Source organism: Rissa tridactyla, chromosome 1 (genome assembly GCF_028500815.1).
Source record: "Rissa tridactyla isolate bRisTri1 chromosome 1, bRisTri1.patW.cur.20221130, whole genome shotgun sequence".
NCBI lineage: Eukaryota > Metazoa > Chordata > Aves > Charadriiformes > Laridae > Rissa > Rissa tridactyla.
Window position 1 is genome coordinate 123888782 of NC_071466.1, and position 17812 is coordinate 123906593.

The following is a 17812-nucleotide window of genomic DNA, read 5'->3' on the forward strand; positions in this document are numbered from 1 at the left end:
AAAACTGCAAATCTGCTCTCAAGGATTTCCTCACATTTTAATTAACAATCATAAAAATATTGTGATGAGATAATCTCAGTTTATATAGAAGCATTTTCTTCATTTAAAATTATACTGAAGAAAGCTTAGTAAGCTGCATATTCCCTGCTGACAGGCACAAAAAAGTACATCCTGTCTCATATATTATATTTTATATATGGAAAAACCATGTGTGTGCAATTTAAAAACAGAGGCTTAAAAAGTCAGCCGCAGAGGTGAACTTGCATCATACTCAGGAAGACCGAACAAGATCAATCCCCCTAACTAAACAGTTTCTCTGCAAGCCACGCTAGCCAGACATCCTCTGCAAGGAGCAGAAACGTGCTAAGACTAACAGACACTACCCAGCACCTTTACAGCCTCTACGCCATCAGTTACAGCTTACCGTGTTCTCCTGAGCACCATCTCTAGGGACCCTGCTACCTCTAGCCTAAAAATTAGGTCCTTAAGAATATATTTAAGTACTTGAATCCTTTCAAAACTGGGTGTTCAAATTAAGCATTAGCTTAATTTCTGGATTTTGTGACTTAGCACAATTGGTGGTGTGACAGGCTTACAGTGCCTGTCAACTACCAGTCTGATGCTCCCCATCTCAGTCACAGACACAGCATGAGAAGGCTTGGACTAGAAGAATGGCTGACAATTGCAATTTCAGCAGCAGTGGGTCATACAGCTATATGTATTACAGCACTCTTATTAAACAACTAGCATTACATTTCTTTGGAATTGGCAAAAACTCATCGTAAGAATACGGGCTGCTTCGTTACAGAGATGAGAGTTTCTTGACCATCCTGAACGACCACAGTGTAAGGCGAACATTACTCTGGAGAACATCGCATGGCTCAACCGGACAGAGCCACTTGGGTCACCCAGTGGTTATGCTCCGCATACGACACCCTTTTCCTGACACACTGCCTCATTCACCAAGCCTCTTATGAGGAACAGAAGAAAACATTCAGGGTTCCCCCCACCAAAAAAAAAAAAACAAAACAAAACGAAAAAAAACCCTGATAACCTGAAAAGCTGTTCATGCTATCTCTACTGACCTAAGAAAAGAGAGGTGAGGTTGTCCAGGGATTAGTGCAGGCAGTCACCCTACAAGCACAGGCCATGTAAGCCCAGGGTAGGAGCGCTTGAGCTCTGAGAAATCCCTGTGGGGATGCAAGTCGTCTTCTGCAAGCAGGAAATAACACTGCAGTGTACGGCTGACAAGAAGGGAACATAAAGAGCCGAGCATGGTGGCATGGCAGTACACGGCCTGGACCAAGGGGGACGGGCTGCTCGTTACAGCAGGTAAAAGGGAAGGGAGGAACTGCCCGAGAGCGTGTGGCGATACAGACAGGGAAAAGCTGGCGCTGCGCATCTTGAAACTGGGTTTTCCCCTGCTCTCTGGTGTCTCTTCCACCTGCTTCAGCTCCTCTCCCTCAAAATACTCTCACCAAGGGTTCTCCTTAACCCCGCCATTTTCCAGAAAGCTTTCTGTCCTCCCTCCGCAACTTGTTTCACTTGCAAGCAAAAACCCAGCTGCCCTTTCTGTGCAGATGATTTACCTCCTCCATCCAGACCTCTGCCTCCACAGGCCTGTTGGCCATGCTAGGGAAAGAGGCGGCACACACCGGCTCCGCACGGCTGTGGCCAGGGGCCCTCAGCTTCCTTCCTCCTGCTGATGCCCACTCTCTAACCCCTGGGCTCTCTACCGCAAACGCCACTTCCCCTTAGCGGCAGTGGATGTGATGAGCCAGATCCAAGAGCTGGGTTCCCCTCTGGTTCAGCCGACTGTTCTCTGGAAACTCACACTCACAAGACGTACAAGTCTCTCACGTGCCAGCGACAGCCCGTCCTGGTCATCAAAATGGCTGCCCCGCCCCCATCCAAGCAGCATCCTTCTACAGGCCTTCCCAAATTGCATGTCATCCTTCCTGGTCTCCATTGCAAAGATCCCTTTCAATGATTTTGCCATATTATTGCTTTTCACAGGCTTTAGGGATATGCAGGGTTTAACATGCTGGAAGTAAGCTATTTGCCTTTTATTTGTGTATGCCACTCCCTGCAGAGATGCTGATACGTGTCTTTGGCCTGATCATCAGTTACTGACAGCAAACTTCTTTCAGCTAGTTCATATGTTCTCCAGACAAAAACATTTGCTTACAGAGCAGTAGGAGAAAACCGAACTTTTAAGTATAAAACCAATCCATCTTCCTTTTCACATTAATACACCTGCCAAGATTCAAAGTGCTGCTCTTGCAATTCTAAATACTCCAGCTTTCCTTAATTGTTCTCACCTCTAAAGCCTTCGCTCTCTGAAACCTACACATCATAGAGACATAGACTAGTCAATGACAGTGCAGTTTAGAAAACAATATGCTAGCAAAAAATATTTTCTATTTCTCAGCCTGAAATGTTACCAAATATCTTCTGATGTTCAAGTGCAGTTAATAAATCAAAAATGCAGCTATTATGTTATGTTGTTTTAAAACAAAGATCTTACACTTTTTTTTTCCTTAATCATCAGATACTAAAAGAATAAAACTCAGTGGGTAAGAATTTCAGTGTTCCATTTTTGTATCTTTTTCCCTTTCCTATGATCTTGGAAAGATGAGTTCAGATCCCTGCCCCCAAATAAAAAGGCAGAAAAGCAGCAGCTTTTTCAATGTGTGAATCTGCATGCTAACTCACTTCACAAAATTTTAAACCTCCAATCACGTGTGTCATCAGTAGAAGAGATCACACCTGGTGATACACAAAATACAGCACCCAGAAAGGATAATTAAAGCCCACACGAGGGCTCAGGCCCAGGGCTAAATCATGCAGCCACCAATGCTCCTCAGCTGCAGCAGTAGCTGCTAGTGCTGGCAGACAGTGCCAGGCTGCCTTAAGAGTTGCTGAACATTCAGCCTACTCCATTCCTGTAACAGAGGAAAGAAATACCCTCTCAGAGGAATCACTGCTCCTGCTCCAAGTCCTGGATGGAGCTAGACCTCCCTGGGCTTTCTGACTCGGGTACACGCTGTGCGGGTTCAGATCACACGGCAATTCCCACCCTCCAAGCCTTACAGGGTGAAGTTTAGCTACTCCTGAATACAGGGAGAGCTCTTTAACTTACAATTCATCTGGTATATCTGCAAATATAATTTGTACAAGGCTAAGTACCATGGACTCACAAACAGCGTGCTGGCAATAGCAATTACCAAGGATGTATGTGCACTGCAGAAGCAGCTCACGTAAGATTTTCTAGCCTTGCAGTTGCAACTAAAGCATTACCGAGCAGCCAAAGACTGAAAAGTGCTCACTATGGTTGAAGTTTAGCTCAAGCAAATGCCACAACATAAAACTCAATCATTTTTTTCACCACTGGAGTATCAGAGTTTAGGTTAGACCGCTAAAATCCTCTTAACATAAAACACATACTGAGGTACTTCCACCCTGGCTTAACAGCTGATAAGCGCCAACATGTCCAAGGGAAAAACCAGCCAACTTGCAAAGTGACCTCTCCCGAGCCACTGTCAGTCCCAATTCACAACAGTTTCATTCTGCCTACAAACATCCCTGTTTGAAAAGCTTGGCATATACCACCACTTACTTCAGAGGCCATTGATCACTTTCCACCTTCGTGAAATGATATCTAAAAAAACAACTAGCCAATAAACCCTTAACTCACATTGAGTCCTCAGTCTCCCCTGAGCAGAGGGAATCAAAGAACCTTTTATTTTTTTCTTTAAAGTTACTATCGTGGAAGATACTGGGAAATTGCTGAACCAAGCATTTTATTAGCAGATGGAAGATTTAGGTCTCAGCCTCACACCTGGAATTAATGCAAGCCTAAATAAAATTTTTGTTTTTCTAATACCTATCCTTCCCTCCTTTCCTAAAGATAGGGTAATGGTCCATCTTTAAAAAAAGAAAATACCAAACTCGAACAACAAAACTCAAAGACAAAAAAAAAAACCACACCCTGACTTTACAAAAAGTTTTAGAAAGAAAATAAAGGTTTTCATTGAAATACTCCCCTTAAAGCTTCTATTACCAATTTTCAATTAACAGGGTCCCTCAAGATTTTTGTAGCATTTACCATGCTCTGCCACAGAACTTCCAGACTATGAGCCACCAACCTCCTTCTGTGGTTATGAAAAAAGTCTGTGCTGTACAGTATGTCCGGAGAGGTAACATATTTAGTCTTTCACATGAAGAGAGCCTGCTTACACAGAGTCATGGTCCCCAGCACGCTCAGCGCTCTGCTCTTTCACGCTTACATGAAAAGCTTCTCAGAACAATCGTTGCTGTTTACAAATGATGACATCATGAAGGAGGACTAGCAGCTAGTTGAAAAGCAAGAAAAAGCAAAGCAATTTATGAGCTTTTGTGAATTAGAATGCACACCTAAGACAGAGTGCCCTGCCATAACAAGAGGGCTAGGTTTTTATACACAGTTATGCAAAGCACTTTCCATGTGAAGCTTATATGTGGCCCTCAAGAGTAACCATATATAAAATCATAACAATATTTCAAGAAAACAGTTAAATGCACTACTTCTGCCCAGGAAAATTACCAAGCTTTCGGGCGGAACTAACAACTTCAGTCTTCAAAACTACTCCCTCATCTAATAAAACTGGACTGCAAATTCCAGCTAAAAATGATTCACCTGCCTCTCCTCCCCTGTGTGAGGATATCACCCCTCACAACACCCCGCTTCTTTCTGAATAAAGCTTCTGGCAGCTCACACTCACCCATTCAGCATTCATTGAAGAAACACACTGCGTTATTCATTCCTCTGTGCCCTGTGCTGCTGATGCAATGGAAAGAGCACCAAAGATCATGAGCATACCAAGTATGCTGAAGCCCATCTTTCCTTATCGCTGCTGTACTCGCAGATGGACACGATGATTAAAAAGTAACCCACAGAGTGCTTTGCACACCGTTCAGAGCAGGAGAAAAAATTGACACCCTCCAAGTGAGATGATACCTTCCATAAGCATGCCCCCAGCAAGAGAAGGAAATTCCTCATTCTTGGGAGGAATACAGACCCTTCCCTTCCCCTCTTATGCAGTGGAAAGGAAGCAGCCACCATGGACACTACAGTTTGCCTTCCCTGGTCCTACTGCAGCTTCCTGTGGCTGCAAACACCAAGACCTTATGGTTCTTTTGAGATAAGGAGAGAACTTACTTTCTAACAAAGCAGGCATTCACTATTGTAAGGTGCGTAGCAGATGCCAAATAAATTGTGTGAATCTTAACTAAAAAATCGTTAACCTGCTTCTTCTACACCCATGGTTACCACCTTTGCAACATGCCACTGATTTTCCACTATCTCAAAAGCTTTAGACTCCTCCTCCTGCTGCCCCCAGAAGCTGTGCAGAAGTTTTGGATTTAACACTGCAGGGTACTTAAGAAAGCGATAAGCAATGACAACAAGTGACCTGCTGACACAACTGAGTCTGGATGAAATACCAGACCCTGACCCTTACTGAACCTGCAGGCAAACTTTCAGAAGCCCCACTTTGACATCAGAGATTCACGTAGACGCTTAGGAATCTGACGCTGTGGGGCACCGCATATTAACAGGGGTTAAACCTTTAGGGTAAAGGTTATAGTAAGGACTTAAACTTCAAAGCTAAGACAGAACCTGTTGCATCATTCAACAGTAGTGCAATGAGCAAGGTCAAACTAAACTGCAGAACAGTTACCCCTCCTAAAGGCAAAGCCCTGTTACAGAAGCCATGTCAAGAGCTAAATTATGAGAGCAAAACATTTTCTGGAAGTTTTAAATATTTAACAGAAAACCCCACACTTACATTGGCCACTAAGATGCAAAAATGTAAGTTTATGTAATGTGAAGTCACTGTCATTATTTGCTTATATATTGGTGACTGTTTCAAACCATGACACTGTTTGCACAGCAAGCTCTGCATTACTAAGAGTTACTGTCTGTGCAGAAACACAATAATAAGAAACATAATTCACTTATATAAACTGGAAGCTGGTGGGACATTCATAATATTGACTTCCTTATTGCTTCTGTATGTACGTAGGGTTTAAGATTAGCAGTAAGTTGTCCAGTAGTTTGATAACTGAGAAGTAACGTTAAACAAACTTGACGAAAATCTCAGTTGTGAATTAAAGTTGGAAAAATTATCCCCTTGCTAACCTTTCAAGCTGTCAAGCATAAGATGCAAATGTTTTCTTGATTTACGTCACCAGTTGTCAGCACACCACTTTGTTGGCAGTGTCAGAAACTTTCAACTTCCCCAATGTGAGAAAGCAAATCCCATAATGCTGAGTGAATTTTAAGATAATACTTACCTTATCATCTTCTCTATATGCAAGCACTTGTTCTGCAACTTGATGTGCAGTATCAAGAATGAAGGCATCGATTCAGAATCCTTCTCTCTTCTGAAGTTACACGGCTACACTGAAGTTCCCCAAAACCTGCCTAAATATTCCGTTCTTGATCCTTCTTTTTCTGTTCCATGTACGGCTTTGTAGGTAAAGGCCATTAAGTTCATCTCTGCTCTCCAAAACAACTAGAATAAGCCAACAAACATGATTTTATCTGGATAAGTCACAGAACTCGCTTTGCTAAATGCATGCTGGTTTCTACATTTCTTGAAACAAAATTCCATGCCAAAATGGAGTAATACCTAGGCGAATACTCTAGATAATGAACAGCAAAATAATTCAGAAACTACAATTAAAGAACTGCACCTCACAAATAACACTAAAACCTCACACTTGCATTCTGCTGCCCATTTTTAAGCCCAGTTCAAACGAGGTATTCTCTGTAAGCTACCCAGAGCCTTATTTGAACCACCTGACAGATAAACTGCATCAGCTCTCTCTTGTCTTTCTAAAATATAAGCCTTAGCAATTCTTCTGGCCAGTACAATAAACTCCTGCAACCCAACAGCAAGTTCTTGAAAAATAAGTTGTTCCACTTTCTAAAAAAAACCCCAAAACCAACAACGACAACAGTTAGTCGTATAAAATGCCACATTTAAATCTAGCTGTATACAAGCTACATCTATTTTGTTATCCAATATCTATGTTTATTTTCTCTAGTTAAATTGAAAAATTAGGAAAAAACGCATGCAACTTCTGCAGCAAGTCAAGTGATAAATGACATTTGTGCAGGATTCGTCTGAATGAAGAATAATGCTGAGTTCATTACAAGTTTACTTGAAGGTGACTCAATTTAAATGATTTTTTTTTTTAAGGGGCTGCTCTTTAATGGGGCTTCATAATTAGTGTCAAAATAGTTGAAATACTGGTTTTAAAAGTAAAGGATCCAAGAAAAATATGAAGTCCTAGGTTTACAGAAAGCTGGTAAGTGTTCTGCACGTACCTGTTTCTGTATTAGAGACATGTAATGGGTTAAAAGCATTCCAGCACATACCTAAGCTGGCTTTCTTTTACAATAGCACAGAATCCAGACTCTGTTCACAGAATGGCAAACATATTCCAGTTTTCCTTTATCATCCTAGAAGAATTTGCTGAAAGCATTGCTTTTGTTAAATAGAGGTCCTACTTAACATATCTTATTGGAAGTGTTCTACCTTTCTCTTGACACAACAGTCTATCTAGTGCACTCATTCCCTTAACCTATTTGATGCAATACCACTCTTGGACCATTTCATCCCTGGAAAGTACCCTCTTTTTATTCTATTTCTTTCTGAATTTCTCCATAAACACAAAGCACTCCCCCCCCCATCAAGGAAAGGTCATTTAAAAACTTTATTCTGTAAGGTATCCATTTAAAACACAAACAATGCCTTGCTGCAAGAGAGAAGTGTCTCTAATTGAGTCAACTTTTGGGTTTGCCTGTTACGTGATTGGGATTTGTCCTTCCTTCTCCTTCATGCAACGGGAAGCCTGTGATGAAAGTAAGATGCTTTCAGAAACAAAGCCTGACACCACAGAACACTGCGAAGAAACAAAGACTTCTAACATAACTTTTAAGCTGAAGCCAGAGGTCTGGGAAAAGCAGAGACACACTGTTTCTACAGTAAGGTAGCGGAGCTCCCTCTATTGAATTAGCTGCCAATATCTCTTCAAGTTTAAAAGATGCCAACTATAGTCAGAATCAATGTTCTGTTAAAAAAACCCAAGACTTTCCAGCCTGGACAGCTGGGACGCACCCATCAGGTACACTGTATGAGAGAGCTAGCTGAGGGATGGGGACAACCACCGCACAGACCTTCTGACGCATGCCAAAATGTCACCAACCTGCCAAGGCTTCAGCCCTGGGGACTTCTGCTGTCCACGAGACCTAAGGAGATGTTTAAAATTTGACTGCTGTTTGAGCGCGTTCCCTCAGGGGTGAAACTGCTGTGACCAGTACCCATCTTTAACAATGCCAGGAGGTTCTACAGATGGGGCTACCACAGCACAAAACACAATGCATGAATGTGGTTCAAACATTTGAACCACAAGCATTTGAAGTTTCTCTTCACAATAAGGGGTTAACTATACAGAGTGCAACCTTATTGAAAACAGATGATACGGAGATACACAGAGAGAGACTGCTGAAACACTCATTAAATCACCAAATGCACTTTTTGCTTTTTATCGAGGGAACAGCTTAGTATTTCCATTGCTATTGAAAGCACTTCTAATGCTTTCTAACCAAACATTACAGAATTGTTCTAACCCCTGATAACCTCTAAAAATCATACCCTAAAGCTGCAGGCGCGCTCTCTCCACTGTTTTATCACTTTCTCCCTTTTTTTACCTCCCAAAAGAGGCATATTTCTTATCAACAAGAAAAATGCCAGTTCAGTAGAAGCAGCAGTTGTTTTAATAAGTAAATATTTATTTGCCTTTCTGGAGACCTGTATACATGATAAGAAAAGCAATTTAATCTTAAACTAGGCAGATATTCCTCAAAAGAGCCACCACTTCAGAGCAGTAAACTAATATCCACTGGTGTAGGACCAACTGCAATTTAAGTCAGCCTCAATAAAACACGCTGGGGAAGAAGAAAAACAAAACAAAACCAGAGAAGAAAAAAAGGGAAGAAACTCAATCCAATCACTGCCCGCAATGGATTGTCAGCATACTAGTTGGTACTGCGATCTCCTCTGTAAATGATGAGATTCATTTTCAAGCGTACTAAAGACAGGAACGTATAACCTCCTTTAATATTCATCCTGTTCTTATTAAAGAAGAGATACCAAGATAAAGAATGTGTAGGTCAAAGCCTTGACTTCAGGGAAGATAATGCTCAACAACTGCAAATCAAGGGGAGTCGTTAATGTTCAGTTTTTCCTGGAAAAAAATCACATTCTGCTCCAGTCAATTCTAATTATCACCCTACAGCATTTACAGTTCTTCAAGATTCTCTCATTTGAGCATCAGTGCATGGAAGCGTAACTATTTTTCTTGAAAGCAGAGGAACTCGAGAGAAAACAGCACATTGCAACAGGTCCTCAATTCTCTTACAAGTGTGGCCTTGAAGTTTACATATATTTTCTAATAAAAAAGAAAATGGATCCTATTACCAGAGGAAAAAGCTACACACTAGCCAACGCAAAGGAACCTTGAGGAGCACTGAACAGAGAGCCTGAAGATGATGGTTTTTTAGATACAGTAGATTCTCTCAAAAACCAGTACGTAAAGTCTAGCCCTGTGTCAGAGTTTGCAGAGCTGAACAAGACCATCCTAAAACCCCATACTACTAGTGACATGAAAAAACAGTTTCCACAGTCAGCATGGTAATATTAAAAAAAAAAAAAAAGCCTCCCATGTGTGAAACAAGCACTGGAGACCAGACCTTGAGGCAATTTATCTGTGATCATCACGCTTATGGTCATGTAGTGCAAGTCACAAAAAATGGAAACTGAATATTGATCATCTAGTGTTAGGAAATCAAATTAGAAATTATACCTCCTACAAAGTCAGCAAATTCAGCCTCTCAGCTGTTAGTTGGCTCAAGCAGATACAGGTAGGCCTGGCTCCTCTAGCCGGTTTCCTATTCTGCTATCTGCTTTGTTTCACACAACCTGTCCAAAACTGCTTTGACAAAAAATACTCTCTGGAAAGTCCCTGTGGTAGGAACCTAAGAAAAGCCCATGGTGGTGTGATGTGGTATGACCAGCAAACACATTAAAGCTATTGCCACTATAATAATGTTTGCTTTTATACGATATCATTCTTCACCACATGTAATCAGATACAAAGTTATGGAAATCTTCAGTGAGCACTCTTATAGCTTAAGACTACAAACTACATTACAGAAGTTGGCTATTTGTAAGAAAATAGAGAATATAAGTTTATCCTGATCACGCAGATGTAATTTGCATTATGTAAAACACTTAATGCTATTTTCTTTATTTTCCCCTTCACATGTCATCTTGCATAAATATTTAGCGATTCTGTTCCCCACAACTTTCTGCTGGATATAAGCCGAATAGCTTAACTTCTACTTACAAAGACAGCCGAAACAATTTACCCTGGGATTACGCATTCGCATTCTAGGTTACTTTCAGGAAGAAGAATGGATGGTACCGCGAGGAAGGGTATTGCACAGGTTGGAAAGTGGAAATAAGATATCTTGGAATTAAATATGACTTACGACAGAGACATTTATTTCATGAACATAACAACATATATTTTCTCCAGTAAAAATCAATGGTCTGATACTTCAGAGATTTACAGACCTGGATGATTTCTGTTGTTTCCCTCTGCCTTATGAGAAGTGCTAGAAACTCAACAGAAGAAGGGAGAGCACAAGAAGAAAAATAATTTATGTTGCAAGACTTTTCTAGCATATTCACACCAAAAGAAAAAAAATAACAGAATTTTTAAACATATCAAACACTTCCCAAATGCAAACGGTTTAACAACTTATAGCTCACTTAAAAAATGAGTCTGGCTTTGCTACCTGCATATTTGGCCTCAGACACACAGCATATCAAAACATACATGGTCCAGACATTTTCTGACTTCAGTTTCAGAAAAACCATGCCATGTGAACTTCGGATCTTAATAATAATGAAAACCAGTTTCTCTAGATCAATGTCACACCAGATAAACCAGGAAAGAAAACCCCATGTAGTAAGGAGTGAGAGAACAGTTAAGTGCTATGTGAATGACACTACATATTACAGTCTCACTAACTACCCTTACGCAATATAGCAATATATAACAAGTCTTTAGTAATAAAACATAGTATGAGACACTGAGCTTCACAGTTATAATTCAGCAGAAAGCAGGGGGGAGGGGAAAACTTTACAAAGGTCGCGATTAGCTCCTGATTAAGACTTGACTTTCTTTTCACATACAGTCATTTCCTCTAGAAAAGTATGGAGATTTTAATTGGTGTTCTGATTTAGTCTGACCTAGACTTAGCCTCCTAGTACCAAACACGGACTTGGACCTCCTCCTTTTTATTTTTTTAAATGGGTTTCTCCCCAGGCAATTTATTCTGTGAAGAAAGAAACTCAAAACTTCTCATAGAGATCCCCAGTCAGCTTGAATATTGCTGGAGATATCTACACTTGGTGCATATCAACTTTTAATATGCTTTTAATAGCTTATCTGTTGCTTTCCATACACAAACCTGAAATGGAACTCCCAAAAGCCAAGCACCATGATAGAGTAATATATCCAGAATTTGTGGTAGATGATAGCAAATTAGCTGCCATCTGAAATAGCTGAGATAGCAAGGCGAAAGAAATGTGAAGTATACAGTAATGTGAAGAGCTTTTTATAGAGATTTTTATATTAAAGTATCTTTTATACTCCACAGAATAAACAGAGAACTAGAGGCGTAAATCTTGTATTAGGCTTTCCAGGCATTTTCAGTACTGCGGGGAAAGTTTCTGAGCTGAGATGGGCTGGTTTCTCCCGCTATGTATTTGGTCACACACTTAGTCTGAGCTTCGCCTTGAGGGAGCAAGGAAGAAATGAAGAGCAAAAAGAACTAGGTATATTTACCTCCAACCTATTTAGATCATAGGTAGTCAAGTCCCATCTTTTTCTACACCTGCATCAACACAACCCTTGAGATAAAATATTGTATGGTTTCATGTTTCCTTCCATGGGAAAATGTAGACAGTCACACAATCAGCGAGATCATTTAGTATTTACTGGGATAAATCTCTCTACAGGGGATAGGTCTTGCTTCTTAGAAGCTGAGGTGCTTACTTCTCCGGATACTCCACATGCCTTTAAGATCTCGTAAAATGAACAATCTTTCCTGAAGACTTTCTCTACATTGCAGAATTCAGTATTAAACTCTGCCTCCAAGACTGGTATTTTTTATGTCCTACAGTGATTATACACTGTATTTGCAAAGCAAAAGCCCTAGCAGAGCAGCCTGACGTATTGCTTACGGCTCCGATAATGCTTTTCGTTCTGTTTGGAGCTTTTTTACTATTCTAACTGAAATTAAAGCTTCTGCAGCCTTACTTTATTGGTATAGCTCATTTTCTACTTCACTAGAGCTTGTACAAAACAAACATAAATACAGCCAGTGAAAAAGGTCTGTTCTTATCTTCCCTTTCGATGAGAACATACTGCCTGTAAATGGTTAACCGGAGAGCACGTAATAACAAGGCAGGGGCCAGGAATGAAAAACCACCAACTCCAACACTTCTGCAAACCCTTAGTCGTTGCAGGCACATAAATGCAAAGCCATTTCTTAAAAGCAATACAAAATGTTACCACAGGCTGACGCTCTTTCTACAAGAATAATGAGACGGTCTCCGCGTTGAATGCGGAACTCCTCACTTCACAGCTTCTCCCTCAGACTTCACTTTCACGCTCAATATTTACAAAATAAAGCCTACAAACACCTCATGGCCAAAATATTCCCAGAACAATTAGGGCATTTAGCACTCCCTGCGCCTTCCCCCTTCCCTAACGCCTCAAGACTGCTTTCACGGGGGATGGGGGTGGGAAGAAGTTACCCACGCGAACCCGCTGCGCCGGGGAGCAGCCGCACCCCACGCGGCGCTGCCCCCCACGCACGGCACCCGGCGCTGCCCCACGGGGAAGCCGAGAGCGGGGCCGCTTCCCCCCACTTCCCGCCCGGCTGTCGGGCGGCACCACGCCGACGGCGATCCCCGGGGCACCGCCAAAGCGGCGAGCTGCCCTCGGCCCCGCAGGCAGCCGGCCACGGCCACGGGCGGCACGGAAGGCGGGGAGAGGGAAAGCGGCTTGGCACGGCCGAAGTTGGAGAGCGGCGGGCTGCGGGGACGTGCCGCTCATTATGGAAGTGAAACGGGAGCCGCGCCGAGCCGAGCCGAGCCCCGGCGCCCCTGACCGCCCGCTGCCCGGCGGCCGGTGACAACGCCCCGCAGAGACCCCACCGCCCCTTCCCACGGGGAAAAGCGACACCGACGCCACTCAGCCCCCGCACCGCCTAGGCAGCTCCTGCCTCTCCCCTCAGGAGAGGCGGCATCAGCCCGCCCCGCCGGCCGTCTTCCCCGGGGGCAGGAGGGGACCAGCCCCCCCCCCCCCGCCCGCTCCCCGCCAAGGCGAAACGGGGTGCGGAGGGAGCGACCCCGGCGCTCGGCCGCGCAGAGACCCCGCGGTAGGTGTCAGAGGGCTCCGGCTGAGGGAGGGAAAGAGGGAGAAGGCGGGCGGGCGGCCCCGCCGGCAGCAGCGAGCCGCGGGCGGGCACCGCCACCTGCGGCCCCGGCCTCTCCTCCGCCAAGTTACCGGCGGCCGGGACGGGGCGGTCGCGGTCGCCCCTTCCCGCGGGCGGGCGCTCACCTGGCGGCAGGCAGAGGGCTGCGAGCAGGAGGCAGAGCAGGGGCGGCGGCAGTGGGCGGCGGCGGCAGGAGGCGCAGGCGGCGGCGGCGGCGGGGGGCTCCATCATCCCGCCTGCCCGCGGCGGGACCGGGAGGAAGCGGCGGAGCGGGGCGGCGCGCCCGCGGGGGCTCTTCCCTCTTCGCAGCGGAGCGGGGAGACGGCTTCACCCCCTCCGAGGCCGGGAGGCGGCGGCGGCAGCTTTACCCCGGCGGCGGGAGGAGCGGTAACTTCCCGGGCGCAGGGCGGCGGGGCGGCTGCTCTCCCTTCTCGGCGCGCAGTGAGGAGCGACTCCGCACCGGAGCAGGTGGCGGCTTCCCTCTGGCAGCCGAGCGGCGCTCCAGGACTGAGAGCTGCGGCGGGAGAGGCGGAGCCGGGTGGCGGCGACGGCGGTGGCGGCGGCGCCGTTGGCCCGGCCCCTCCGTGCCCCCGCCCCCGCCGTCCCGGCGCTGGGCGTGCAGGCAGCTAGCGGGGCCGGGGCGGCGGGGGGGGAAGCCCCGCGGGCAGCCCGAGCCGCCGCCCCGTCGGGATGCAGCCGCCCTCGCCGCCGGGGACGCGATTCCCCGCCTGGCCGGGGATGCGCCGCTGGCCCGGGGTCCCCTGGGCAACGGGAGGGGACCTGGGCGGCGGGGCTGGCGGGCATGCGGGGCAAGCCCACCCCTGCGTCGCCCACCACCCCTTTGCATCTGCTCGGGGCATGGGCTGCTGTTCTGGTTTCTGTGCTCGGGATGCATGTTGGATGCCGGTATTTCAAATCAAGAGCTAAAAAAATTAATGCCCGTTCCGATATGTGTTTAGAACCCGTGATAGGTCCTGTGTTATCCTCTGCCTAGCCAAAATCAAAAATAAAAAAAAATCAAAGATAGTAACAATCAGTTTAATCTGGTTTAACTAATTTAGCAAAGGACTGGGTAAACGGAAGGGAAAGGAGCTCACAACAGTTCGTTGAATGGAGAAATGCGCTGAAGGGCAAAGGAGGAATCATTCGGCACTTCTGGAAGCCGGCTGCCCTAAAGGTCAAAAAGATTCCTCATCAAAGTAACGTAATCCAGAAACAGTGCTTTCCTGCACAGTGCTTTATTCTCCTGTTTCAGTCTGAGTAAGTGGTGCTGTTTCACATAGAGGGAAATAAGCAGCCTGAAGTCACACAGCAAGTTTCTTAGCTAACAGTACACTGTGATCAACACGTAGCCCACGCTGTCATATGAAGTAAGCCTGATGTCCAAAATCTAAAAATATGATTAATGCACATCATGTGGTATCTCCAGAGGGAATTTCTAGTAGTGAAATCTGAAGTGTCAAGTGCTTTATCTCACTTCACCACGTGATGATGTGAATTCTTAGATGGGAACTTCCCCAAAACTCCTAGAAATCAAAGACAAACTCAGCCAGTCTGTTCTGCAAACATATTTGCTATTCTCAAAACAATTTTCCTCATGGTTAACAACTAAGAATACTTAAACATTACCGCAATACAGAGCAGGTTTAGAATAACACAGCCAGTGTATTTTTTCTTCATGCATCATACTTATTTTCTGTAAAGTAGGGTAAGGATATTTCATTTTTAGAACTTTAAGTCTAAAACGTTGTCTTCAATTCAAAACATCCTTCTATTCTTCCACTTTTTTATTATTATTATTACTATTATTATTATTATCATCATCATCATCTTTCTTATTGTATAAGGCATGCTATGCAATGAATTTTAAAAATATTTTACTTTCTAGGCTTACTGCTCAGCAGAGCTCTCTCATCCTTTGTTTGCTCAGCAGATTTCTCACGCTGGGTGTATTACTAAGCAGATTCCAAAAAAATACTACTTTAAAGATCAATAATCTTTTTGTCTTCCTGTTGAAGCTGATTAGTTTTTCCCATTCACTGTTGGTTTTGTTTTTGGTTTTTTTCTTGCATGTTTAAAGGCAGTAGAGTAATCATTAGTAGGGATATTTAGAATTTTTATTGCTGTAGAGCCTGGAGACCCCTTGAAAATCTTGAGGCAGGCATTGTGTAGGACTGCATTGAGATGACCACCTAATCCAGTCCAAAGTTGTATTCCTACTATGTTTTTTAACTTCTAATGCTTTTACTAGTATGTGCTGGTTTTGCAACAGCTTGGGCTCCATTACAAATTAAGGGCCTAATCCTGCCTTCTTTATTGGTATGGGCAAGCCTGTTGAAGCTAGTAGGATTGTAGCTGGGAGAAAAGACAGAAAAGCCAAACTCTAAAAATTATCTGAATGCAAACAAACATAGAAGAGGAAGGAGTTTACAGGCCAGAATTCACTGTGCATTTAGTGTATCTTTTGTTTTAAACATGACAATGGCAAGATCAATTTGTACACATACAAATACATGGTTTGCTGGTTTAGGGAATTAAATAATGCCTAAGCACCTTGTTTTTAAAGCAGATGATTAACTGCTCCCTCATTTGCACCAAAATAATGAATAGTATATATTTTCTGTCAGTGGGAGCAGGGATGAGGAAGTCTTTGTGAATATTGCAAATAATTTCCAATGGTGTGGTGCAGAGACTAAAAAGCAAACTATAGAACTATACATTTCAAACAGGCAAAACATACAGAGTTGTTTTACAATTTATGCTTAAGATAGTATTCAGAAAAATTACTCGTTAACTATTTTGCTCTCATGTCAATACTGAATGTGTTGTTTAAAGTCTGTAAGAAATACGAGAAATGCGGAAGATTACATTAAGGACATAATACTTAAATCAGAAATATGATTTGTTTAGGGTTCCTCTCACTCCTTTGTCATTTCTCTTCAAAGTTATTATTTCTACCTTTCACTTGAAAAGAGCTCTTTGAATTCTGAGTAAATAGAAAACATCTCAAGCTCAGATTACTTAAATGTTTTGATAACTTTACAGGAATTTAAACATGATTAGAAATTGTCAAGATAATTATTAAAGATATCTTTGTATGCTATGTCATTTCAACTGTCCTCAATTCTGAGATTTGTAATTATTTCCTTTAATGTCTATTGGGTTAACAGAATATAGATTTGGTTTTTTACAGATCATTTTCTTGGGCCATGCTCCTCTTCCCATTGAAGTTAATGGGAGTACGAGTGAGTAACTGATCTGTTGGAAAAGTGGCAGCTGCCTGGCTTTAAAGTCCAAAATAAACATTTATTTTGAAGAAGTTAAAACACTTACTAGTACAAAAAAAAAATCTGTAGAAAATAACTCTGTGTTTGAAAAGCACAAATAATAATTAAAAAAATCTTTGATAAATGCTTAATCCTATCAAACCATAGATTTCCTATTTATGTGACAAAGTGGATTAAAAGTGTAATCCATTAATAATGGCTGTGCATCATAATAAAGAGTTTTTGTTAAACTGAAATACCATTTCCCACTTACAACATATGCATAAAATAGTTACTTTGTAAGCAAATTTATAGCAAGAATAGTAGAGAATACTGTTGAATAGAGCACTGCTCAACACTCCTGGTAATTTAATCCGTTGTTAATAGTGAGTGAATAAGCTTTAATACTATGTCGATGAAACTGTGCGTGTTGTTTTGGCTCAGCATCTGAAGTGCAGTCTGCAAACTGGAAGCCTTCTGTTGTTGAAACTGCCCTTGAATTGTATGACAACTATTGAATGCAACGTCCAGCCTTGCATTTCTGTAAATCTGATTCTGTTAGTTTTGCTGCACCCTATTAAGTTAAAGGTGTTAATTTGGAAGATACATACATGGGTATATATTCTTGTCATTTGTATTAACTCATTGCAACATTATCTAACACCAAGGGTTAAGCATGAGTGTAATCCACACTGCCAGTTACAACATTACTAGAGGAATTGTTGGTGAATCATCTAGGACTTGGGTCATAGAAACATAGAATCTGTTAGGTTGGAAGGGACCTTTAAAGGTCATCTAGTCCAACCCCCCTGCAGTAAGCAGGGACATCTTCAACTAGATCAGGTTGCTCAGAGCCTCATCAAGCCTGGCCTTGAATGTCTCCAGGGACGGGGCCTCCAACACCTCTCTGGTGAGCCAGTGT

At 43.2% G+C, this 17812-nt stretch overlaps 1 protein-coding gene across 3 annotated transcripts in view; it reads right to left on the bottom strand.

The window, feature by feature from the left end:
* The window catches only part of ALCAM (activated leukocyte cell adhesion molecule), a 121981-nt gene extending 107869 nt beyond the window's left edge, over positions 1-14112 (bottom strand). For 2 of the 3 annotated variants that reach the window (XM_054188522.1, XM_054188521.1), the window contains exon 1: positions 13750-14112. In XM_054188522.1, coding sequence (XP_054044497.1) covers positions 13750-13855 — 106 coding nt within the window. In that variant the 5' untranslated portion in view covers positions 13856-14112. Of the gene's footprint in view, positions 1-6336; positions 7634-13749 lie in introns of those variants that run through there. The other variant, XM_054188525.1, reaches the window with a different exon arrangement.
* Between the last annotated feature and the right edge of the window lie 3700 nt (positions 14113-17812).